General features: G+C 55.2%; 2 protein-coding genes across 2 annotated transcripts; one reads left to right on the forward strand and one right to left on the reverse strand.

The window, feature by feature from the left end:
• Nucleotides 1–2,168: 2,168 nt before the first annotated feature.
• Nucleotides 2,169–4,295, reverse strand: LOC311220335 (antigen-presenting glycoprotein CD1d-like). The gene is made up of 5 exons (XM_084303843.1): nucleotides 3,989–4,295; nucleotides 3,511–3,792; nucleotides 3,117–3,401; nucleotides 2,948–3,038; nucleotides 2,169–2,860 (listed from the first exon to the last, which is right to left on the reverse strand). The coding sequence occupies exons 1-5, from the start codon at nucleotides 4,236–4,238 to the stop codon at nucleotides 2,848–2,850; spliced, it is 921 nt and encodes a 306-aa protein (XP_084159969.1). The 5' UTR covers nucleotides 4,239–4,295; the 3' UTR covers nucleotides 2,169–2,847.
• Nucleotides 4,296–5,812: 1,517 nt separating this feature from the next.
• LOC311220361 (antigen-presenting glycoprotein CD1d-like) lies at nucleotides 5,813–8,147 on the forward strand (the record flags this gene model as incomplete). The annotated part of the gene is made up of 6 exons (XM_084303868.1): nucleotides 5,813–5,884; nucleotides 6,430–6,708; nucleotides 7,173–7,454; nucleotides 7,560–7,844; nucleotides 7,933–8,029; nucleotides 8,102–8,147. The coding sequence occupies exons 1-6, from the start codon at nucleotides 5,818–5,820 to the stop codon at nucleotides 8,145–8,147; spliced, it is 1,056 nt and encodes a 351-aa protein (XP_084159994.1). The 5' UTR covers nucleotides 5,813–5,817.
• Nucleotides 8,148–10,507: the final 2,360 nt, after the last annotated feature.

Raw genomic sequence — 10,507 nt, forward strand, 5'->3', positions numbered from 1 at the left:
AGAGAGGGTGGTTGCACACTGGAACAGGCTCCCCAGGGAAGTGGTCACTGCACCGAGCCTGTCTGAATTTAAGAAGAGATTGGACTGTGCACTTAGTCACATGGTCTGAACTTTTGGGTAGACCTGTGTGGTGTCAAGAGTTGGACTTGATGATCCTTAAGGGTCCCTTCCAACTCAGGATATTCTATGATTCTATGATTCTACATAACTTCATCACATCGTGTTGCTTTTTTTTTTTTTTTTTTTTTTTTTATTATTATTATCTTGAGGGCAGGCTCCCCTCTTATACCCTTCTCTCCACAGCAGTTCTTTTCAAAACAACTTTTCATTGGTCAAACAACTTTGCATAAAACAGCAACAGCAAACACCCAGAAACTTCCGTGCCGCAATGGCTGGAGAACAAGAAACCTGAGACTGCATGGAGTCTCCTGATTCACCTTTCTTTGTTCCCTCTAAACTCTTTTACATTCCTGACGGTCTCATCTTTAAGAGTCTGATGTTACCATCAACCACGGGGCTTTCCAACCCCCATGGCCACACTCCCACATCTCCCCCTTCTTTATTAATATCAACCAACTTCTTGACATGAATTACCACTCCATATATAACAAAACTATCTAGAAATTGCATATAAGGTTCATTGACTCCTTGTCCTATGCTAGCAAAAGAAGGCTGGCTCCTTCCCGCTTCTGGCAGTCTCAGCAAGGCTTGTAATGCTAGTTGGGCTGACTGTTGCAAGATGGCATCGTTGAGCCAAGTTTGTAGTCGTGGGTCTATTAACGGCTCAGTCCCCATAAGCTGAGGAAGCCCTGCACCCATAAGAGGGTTGTCTAATGTTCTTTCTAAATTCTGCAGTGCTGCTATCTCCCACAGTTCTCTTCATTTCTGTTCCCATAACGATTTTTAAGTTGGGGTGAGGATCATAGCGGCTATTTGGCGACAATCATACGGAACCAGCAACTGACCTCTTATCACATTTTCTAATAATGATTGGGTGAAAGGCGCATGCAATCCGTAGGTCATGACTATTTTTCTCAGTTCCTTTATCAAGTCCCACTGAAAAGCTTTATACTCGTTGGGCCCATTAATCCGTACTGTTACTGGAAAGGCCGTGCCCATCGGGTCCCCATCTCTTAATGCCTCTTGGAGTATATCGTCCCAACGCTTGCAAGGGTCAAAATCTTTACTTGATCGAGGGGCCTCACTTTGGGAAGAGATGGGGGGCATAGAAATATCCCCCATCAGGGACGCTGATGGTGACAAAGCTGGAGGGAACAGGCTAGGGCTTGTTTCTGCCTCCTTTTCAAAATCAATCAGGTTGGTCTTTTCTGTCGGTGCACAAGCGCCATCTTGTGCTTCACTTGCCTGTGCCACTGCAGTTTGTAGCTTTTTTTTCTGCCTGCCAAGCTGTTAATGTTTCAGTTACTAAACACCAAGTGTCATTACCTCCACCACTGTGGACAATTCTGTGATTCTGAGCCCTGACACCCTGTGACACTGAGTCAGGCCCGGGATGGGGGGATGCTGCGGTGGCCCTGTGGGCTCAGACATGGCTCCAAAGCTCCCGCTTCCTCCAGGGCTCACTCACTGCAGTGTTCCCCAGGGGATGGCTGTTCCTGCAGCGTCCCTGTTCCTCCTGACAGGGCCACCAGTGCCTGGCAGGGAGGAGAGAGAGCAGCTGCTGGGATGCCAAAGGGCAGCCATGGTGCAGCTGGTGAGGGAGGAAGCATGGGGATGGTGGTCCCTGCAGTCCCCTCATGTAATGGCTGGTCTTCAAAGCTGCCCTTCAAGCGGCCACCGGTCCCCTCAGTCTCCTCAGGGCCTCAAACCCCCAGGTCAAGTCCCTGCTGGTTCTTGAAGTCCCTTCAGGTGACTGGCATTCCTCACAGGACATCCTCAGTGACCATTCCTCTTTGCATTGCCCTCCACTCCCCACTGTTCCCCACAGTCCCCTCTGGGTCCTGTGGTCCCCACATGGGCCACAGTCCCCCCTCTTCCTCCAGGCACCCTTTCCCACCAGGTCTCTCAGTGGTCAGGGCCCTGCGTGCCCCATGCTACAGTCTCCTGGCCCTGCAGGGAGCCCAGACCAGGGCCCAGCCTCCCCCCTCCCAGCCACAGAATCCATGGCCCTGCAATGCCTGTCAGAGCTCGGCTCCCTTTTTCTACTGCTTCTCTTAACTAGCCTGAAGCCCTGAATTTAGTGCTGATAATTTCAGCAGTGCTGCGCTCAAGCTGGCTAAACCATCCCCGGGCACACAGAAAACTTTATAAAAAACACATGATCTTAGCAAAAACATCAGTGGTTTATTTTTGTTTTATCCATTCCTGCAGCTCCCTCAGAGCACCTCAGAGTGCAGTACTCCTTGGTGCCATAAACACAACTTGTGTGCACTTACCCTGTGTGTAACAGGTCAGATTAAGCACAGCTATTTCTGGAATATGGTTAATAAAAGGAGCTTTTAAGAGAAATATCTAGAAAGTGACAGTGGAAGGAGTGCAGCGTACTGCCTGCTGAGAGTACCGTTATCATACTGGACCTGAAAGAAATTGCTACAGGGGACTGGTGTGCCTGAAGAAGCCTCAGCAGGTGTATAGGTAGTGCCATGAGGCACAAAGTGATTACGTGTAACAGGTGAGGACTTGCATCCCTGTCCATAATGCAAATAACAGCAGGGCTGGAGTACCACATCTTTCCCAGCTGTGGCTCCCTGATGAGATGATCTTGCTCCTGGTGGTGCCTGGAGCTTTGTCACAGCAGAGGGAAGTGGAGGTTGTGCCCAAGGTGAGGGTTTGAAGCAAACAGGGCTGCTGTGCTCAGGAGAAAGCTGCTGGGCCTCATTCTTCCATTTAATGGCGCTTCCTAAAACAGGAGAGGATGGTGGGATGGCTCTGGGGAGCTCCCCAGCAGGGATTTCCCAGGTACACAGCAGGGCAGAAGGGGCCTTACCTGTATCTCCACACCCAAAGTGCACCAATCACAACCACAGCTGCCAGCAGAGCAACCACAAGCCCTGCGATCAGCCCAGCGTTTGATTGCCCTGAGGAACACAAGACCATCAGCTTTCCTGCTCTGCTCCATCAGCACGGCTCAGAATCCCCATCCCAGAGGCACCTACCCCAGGGGATGAGGAGGCTGCGGGTGCCCAGGCTGCGGTGGCGAACGCGGCAGGCGTAGCTGTGCCCATCATGAGGGGCCACGGTCAGGCCGCTGTAGACCTGGTAGGTGAGGTCGGCGTTGGGCAGGACAGCGCTGGTGTTCAGGGCCGGGCCCGGTGGCACCTCGTGGCCGTCCCGCAGCCAGGCCACGCTGATGGGCCGTGGGTAGAAGCCGGTGATGCGGCAAACCAGCAGGAGCTGGGCTGGGCCAGCTTTGCGGGCAAAGACGGTGGCAGTGGGCGGCTCTGTGGGGTGAGAGTGAGGGCCAAGGGGAGCCCAGCAGGGGCACTGCTTACCCCTGTTTTCAGAGGGGAGACTTTCGGGTGGCTGTGCCAGGGTTGAGGAGGGTCTTACCTTGTCTCTCCAGATTTGTCCTCCCGTACTCAATGAACCTTTCCAAAATGTCGACACAGGTGACATTGAGGAGCAATTGTATCAGCTCATTGAGGGTGGTGGCATTGTTCAACAAATGCTCAGCGGTTGCTGACATCTCATTATCTGGCACCCGATTCCAAGTTCCCTTGTTCATGTGGAACCGGATCAAGTCCTGGCCCTCGTAGGCAATGACAAAGAAAGATCTGGCAGTCCCGTTGGGCTGGATCTGGCAGCCTTTGGAGGTCTGGAAGACGAAAGGGTCTGGGGGGAGACGGGATGTGGAGGGTATATGTGGGGTGTTCAGCATTGCATCCCCTCGGGAGCCTTAGGGGGTCCGCCTGAATTGCGTCCCCATCCGAAAGGGCTCTGCAGAAGCCTGGCCTGTGGAGCTGCCCACCGGCCTTAGCTCATGCCCAAGGGGTCACTTGGAAATGGAGGGGGGACTGTGGGCACGTACAGGACACCCTGATGTGGTTGGTGAGTGTCTGCACCAGGCTGTTGAAATCATGCAGGTATGACTTGACGAAGCTGTCAATGACATCCCAGTCACCTTTGGGCAGGGCTGAACGCAGCCAGGGCTGGTAGTAATGGATGTCCTTGGTGAGGCTGTCCAGCGAACCAATTTTGATGTCCCCCACGAGGCCAAGCCCCCCGACTTGCATGGACGTGGCATTTTGGAAGGTGACAAAATAGCGTAGCTGGAGCATGTGAGAGCCTGCTGGAGAGGGGGGAGAGAGCTGGGGAAAGTGATGCCACTTTTGTCAGGCCCTGACAGCTTCTTGGGGTCCCCTGCACCCCCACCACCACTTCAGCAGCCCCAGCTCTGGCCCCCCAGCTTGACCATGGCCCTGTGAAGGAGGGTATGTGGAGCAGGGGGGAGAGTAGAGGAAGGGGAGCAGATTGGGGTGAGCTTCTACTTACCCTCCAGCTCTGCCCACGTCCCAGGAAAGAAGAAGAAGAAGGGGAAGAGGAGAAGGCAACAGGGCTGCATGGTATCCACAACAAGGCCACAGGCAAACACAGCAGTTGGAAGATGGAGCTGTGTGGGCTGCTTACTTCTCCCCAGGGTGACTCTGATATCAGTGGTGGCACTGAGTGCCCTGACAGCCAATGGAGCTGGCGTTGAGGTTTTGGGGTGGGCCCTGAGGTGCCCTCTGTCAAGAGCTGGGCTGGGACACCCGAGGCTGCCAGGTCTAGGGGGCTGGGTGGGTTCTCTTAGGGCTGCACTTGCACCCCAAGACAATGAGGGAGGCAAAGCTTGGCCTTGTGTCAAGGGTCCCAGATCCCCTGAGCTAAGCACTGAGGGGATTTTGGGCAGCAGCGCTCAGCAGAGGGCAATGCAAAGTGGAACGGTCACCAAGTCCTGTGGGGACTGCTGGTCACCTGAGCTGAGGGTCTGAGGCCCCAGGGAGACTGGCCCTCAAGGGGGCCACCGCAGCATCCCCCCATCCTGGGCCTGACTCAGCATCACAGGGTGCCAGGGCTCAGCCCGCAGCAGCCCTGGATGGGCTGTCCCTGTGCCAGCAGCACAGCAGGGGACATCCAAGCAGGGACTACCAGCCCCAGTCGTGCCTGGAGGGTGATGGGGTGCCCTGCCTGCAGGCCGAGCTTCCCGGGGGCACTGGTGCCATACTAGAGCTGTTCACAGGAGCCCAGCAGTCCCTTAGGGATCCAGGTGGTTCCCCCAGGGCACCAAGGGGTCTTGGGGGGCGACAGCATTAGGACCACCCACCCTCAGCCGGAGCGGGACAAGCTTCTCCTTGCCTGTGTTTCAGTTCTGCTTTTGCCCCCAGCATGGGGGCCCGGGAAAGGGGAAGAGAAACTGCAAGCTGGGGGAACGTGCCTGGGGTTGAGCAGTGGGGGAGATGGGCTGGGGGTGAGGCTGTCCCTTCTCACTGCATTGTCCCCATGCGCAGCACCCAAGAGGTGCTGCAGCACCCCACTTTTGGCATGGGTGCCCTGACCCGAGTGGGGACCCTCTGCCACCGGTTGGGGTGTGTGGGTGTGTGAGGCTGTGGTTGCTCATCGCCCCCTCCCCGGGCAGCCCCATTCCCAGGGTAAAGCAGGTGGCACAGGACTGTCCCCCTCCACCGGGGGTACAGATGGAGCAGGGGGAACCCAAAATGGAGGCGTTTCAGCTCCGCTCCATGCTGTACTTCCTGATCTCCAGCCAGGGCCCTCCCTAAAACCCCTACCCCAGCCCCATTGGTGGAGCGCTGCTGCTAGAACCCCATAGGTGCTTCCTCCTCCCGCCGCCCGGACTGCTTCAACCTCACCCCAAGCACTATGCGGCTGCATCGCCTCCTCTTCCTCCTCCTGCTTCTCTTCCACAGGACATGGGCAGAAACAGAAGGTAAGTGGGAGCTCTGGGACACCCCCACCCACCTGTCCCTCCGCTACCGGACTCCACTGGTAGTCCTGGCAAGGGGGGCATGGCTAAGACCTTCCCCTACATGGGGAGGACAGTCTGCAGCACCAAGGGGTTGCCCTCCACCCCACAGCACCCAGAGGTGCCTGCGGGTCAGGGCTCACTGTCCTGCCCAGCACTGGTGTAGGGGCTTATGTGCCTGAGCAGCCATGGGGCTGGGGGCTCTCCAGGCAGGCTTAGGGGGCCAGGGTGCCCCCGAAGGCATTGTTCTGCAGGCACCAGGGGAGGGTCTGGGCCCCTTGTGGTACTGTGGGCCCCTTGCAGCAGTTGCCTGTTTGCGGGGGAGCTGCCCCGGTGAGAAGTTGCTTTGGGTGCTGCTGTCACCTGGAGCGTTTTGCCACAGCACCAGGACACCCTCCCATGACAGCAGGGAACCAAGTGGGACCAGAGGGGTCACTTGGGCATGGGGGTCACTGTGGTGTGGGGCACAGTACATCCTTCATTTCCCCTCCCCCCCCCTTCTCTTGAAGCCCCATCTCCTCTCCCAGCAGAATCAAAGCTTTTCCAGCTACTCCAGACCTTCCTCCTCCCCAGTGCCAACTCCACCAAGGTGGCTGGGGTGGCTGTGCTGACAGACATGTTCGTCTACGTGCTGGACCCGGACACCTGGAACCTCCGCATCTGCTACCCCTGGGTCCACCAGGCCATGGCTGAGGGTGACCTGGTGAAGCTTCTGTCCTCCTTCAAGCTTGCCGTGCGCAATGTGATCCGATTCATGCACGAGATGGCCGTTCAGGTGCAGGCGGAATGTGAGTATGGGGAGAGCTTCAGACACAGCACCCTTTCCCACCAGGGCAGGGTTGGCAGGGTCTTGGCAGGGGGTGACAGCCTCCAAAGGGCAAAGGAGGCTCCAGCTACTTGGTGGGTGTGGAGGCAGTGTACTGAAATGCCCTGTGTACTGGGGAGCTGCTGTCAAACTTGGCAGGGCTGCAGGACCTGCACAGCACTGATGAGGGAAGGAGAAACATGGACGGAACGTTTGTGGGCAACATGGAAGTAGAAACTTGGGGTAGCACTCTGGGGGGCACAGTGGTGCTCAAACGCCCAGCCCTTATGCTTGATCTACCCTGACAACTCATAGGGTGCGCAGGGTCCTGGAAGCACAACCCCACTGCCAATGGTGCCCCTGCCCACACCTTCCCAGCTGCCCCCACCTTGGGCCACCCCTGTCCCCGTGCTCACAGCCTCCTTCTGCTACCTCTGCTCCTTGCAGACCCTGTGGTGTTCCAGCTCCATACAGGCTGTGAGCTTCACCCCAATGGGACGAGCCGCGCCTTCGCCAAAATTGGGGAGGGCGGCAGAGACCTGGTAGAGTATGAGGCGGGAAGAAGGTACTGGGCTGTCCAGCAGTCGAACCTGCTGGCCAAGCTGGTGGGCAAGTCCCTCAATGGGATGATGGCTGTCACAGAAATGGTGGAGCACCTCCTTTACAAAACCTGCCCGAGCCACGTCCGTGCCCTGTGCAGGTATGGGAAGGCAGACCTGGAAAGACAAGGTGAGAACCCTGTGGCCTCAGCACGGCCACACCAATGCATCCCCCATTCTGGGGCCAAGTGGTGCCCTTGCTGGGCTCCCCTTGGCCCTCACTCTCACCCCACAGAGCCGCCCACTGCCACCGTCTTTGCCCGCAAAGCTAGCCCAGCCCAGCTCCTGCTGATTTGCCGCATCACCGGGTTCTACCCACGGCCCATCAGCGTGGCCTGGCTGCGGGACGGCCACGAGGTGCCACCGGGCCCGGCCCTGAACACCAGCGCTGTCCTGCCCAACGCCGACCTCACCTACCAGGTCTACAGCGGCCTGACCGTGGCCCATCATGATGGGCACAGCTACGCCTGCCGCGTTCGCCACCGCAGCCTGGGCACCCGCAGCCTCCTCATCCCCTGGGGTAGGTGCTAGGGACGGGGCGTGGGGGTGGCTTCCTCTCTGGTGCTTCCATGTGCTCACGTCTGCCGTCCACTCTCTCCCCGTACCAGAAAACCGCATTGTGACTCCCGCCGTCATCATTGTTATCGTGGTGCTGGTCCTTGCTGTTGCCATTGCCATTGGTGCTGCTTGGTGGTGGAGGTACAGGTGAGGGCTCCAGCCAAAGGGAAAGAGTTCCCTTGGATAGTAAGCACAGCTCACGCTGGTCCCCCCTTGCAGGAAAGGTGCCGTGTCCAGGCAGGATCCCCGGGAATCCCTCATCTGATGCCCGCCCCCGTGCTGAGACCCCCTGCTCCCTGCTCTGTCCCCAACACACCTGCATTAACAGAGGTGACAAAGTGGGGCCAGGCCAGTGGGGCACAAGCAGGCCACATAGGAGCAAGAGAGATGGAAGGATCTGGTGGACAGTCACCCCTCAAGGCACATGGAGCACTGTGCCCCCCAAAGGCTGGTCACAGCCCCCAGTGCTCCCTACCAGTGGGTGCAGAGCAAACCCCATTGCAAGGGAAGGACACGAAGGCCACCAGCCCCTGGATGTCAGAGAAAAACTACAGCTGTGGGTGCCCACACCTGCTGCAGGAGGGGACAGCCAAGAGCTGCCCCAATTCCCCAGCACTCAGGGTCCCTGCAAACCCTCCAAGACACCCTATGGCCAAGGGGCATCCCATTCCCAGCCTGTCCTGTGTGCTCACCCCCACACATGTCGCTGCCCTGCCTCGTGGCCCCAGCCCAGTCCCTGGGCTTATCACCAAGCTCCCCTCTCCTCCTCTCCTGCTGGAAGCGGCGTGGGGCAACGGTGGCACGGCCAGGGGAGCCCCAGGCCTGGGACCTCCAGGACCCCAAACACCCTCACAAAAACACAGGATGATAGAGGTTGGAAGGAACCTCTGGAGACCATCCAGTCCAACTCCCTTGTTAAAGCATGGTCGCCTAGAATATGCTGTGCAGGGTCACATACAGGTGGGTTTTGAATATCTCTACAGAAGGAAACTCCACAATCTCTCTGGCAACCTGTTCCAGTGCTCTGTCACCAGCACAGTAAAGAATTTTTTCCTCATATTCAGATGGATTCAGTTTCAGTTTGTGCCTCTTGGTTCTCTTCCTATCACTGGGAGCTGCTGAATAAGAGTCTGGCCCCATCATCTTGACACCCTCCCTTAAGATACTGATATATTAGGATATTGATATCCTCTTATCTAGGCCAAACAGGCCCATCTGCCTGTACAGTGCTGTGCTCTGCACTTGTAGCTAGAAGTGTCACACCAATGCTTTGTTTATTGCTGAGCAATACTGGTACAGCATCAAGATTCCCTCCAGCCCCCAGAGCCAGAAGGCTGGGGCTGGGCAAGAGGTGGGATGGGGACATCACCAGGGCAGCTGACTTAAACTGACCAAAGGGATATTCCATACCATATGATGTCATACTCAGCAATAAAATCTGGAAAAGGAGACGGAAGATGGGTAACTCTTGTTACGAAAACATGATACTTCCACAACACTGCTATGCATATTGAGGCTCTGCTTACAAAGACATGGCTGAACATCGCTCGTTGATGGGAAGTAGAGAATAATTGTTTTCTCTCTTTTCTTCTGTGCAGCCTTTGCTTGTTTGTTTCTGTTGTTGTTTTCCTCTTTCTTTTCCCTTTAACTTATCCTCAACCTGTGAGCACTTTTCTTTGCCATCATACTTTCTCTCTGCCCTCCCTTTGAGGAGGAAGCGTGAGAGAATTGTCACCACAGTCCTTTTTGGTGCCCAACATGTGACTCAAAGAATTAAGATAACAATCGATTTGACCAGAGCACTTTAGAGGGAATTTACAATTATCATATTTGACCAGGAGCTCTTGTTCATGATATTGACCAGTTTGCTCTTAATATTGTTCTGTGTTTATCCTGTCTGATGTGAACTGTGCCACATTCTCTCTTTAGCTACTTATCAAATCCGAGAGCCTGTTAAAGGTCGTGTGTTTTGTTGTTGTTGTCTGTTTTTTGTTGTCATTATAGTGGTGATGGTTTATTTATTTATTCAGTTCACTGTGCTTTAAAGCACTGGTCTTGAGCCTGATCTGGTATCCAGGCCCTGCATTACTATCAACTCTGTACTTCAGGAACCACCTTTTGGAGAATATTAACTGCACTCTTTTTTTACCTCTGGAATCAATCTGTGGAGAATATAAGGTATGGGACCTCTTCCTCCTTATCCTATGGGCTAATCACAATAGCTTTTGAATATTTTGAGTGTCCTTGCATAACCAACATACTCCTATTTCTAAGTCTCCAGAATATGTTTCTGTTATTTCCTAAGGTTAAACAATTATTTAAGAACACCACCCAGGAATCTTCCCCAAGGCAGTGTGATGGTGGGTGGCAAGAAGGATATGTGCAGGTACCTGTCATAGGATCATAGAATGCTTTGGGCTGGAAAGGACCTTAAAGATCACCTAATTCCAAACCCTCTGCCATTGGCATGGACAACTTCCACTAGAAAAGGTTACTCAAAGCCCTATCCAATCTAGCCTTAAACACTTTCAGGGATGGGACATCCACAACTTCTGTCATGGCTATCTATTCCGTTGGTTTTGAGCTTCACCAGTGAACAAGTGTGGAATCCCCCCCAAATGAAAG

Source organism: Netta rufina (assembly GCF_964035555.1).
Source record: "Netta rufina genome assembly, chromosome: 31".
NCBI classification, from domain to species: domain Eukaryota; kingdom Metazoa; phylum Chordata; class Aves; order Anseriformes; family Anatidae; genus Netta; species Netta rufina.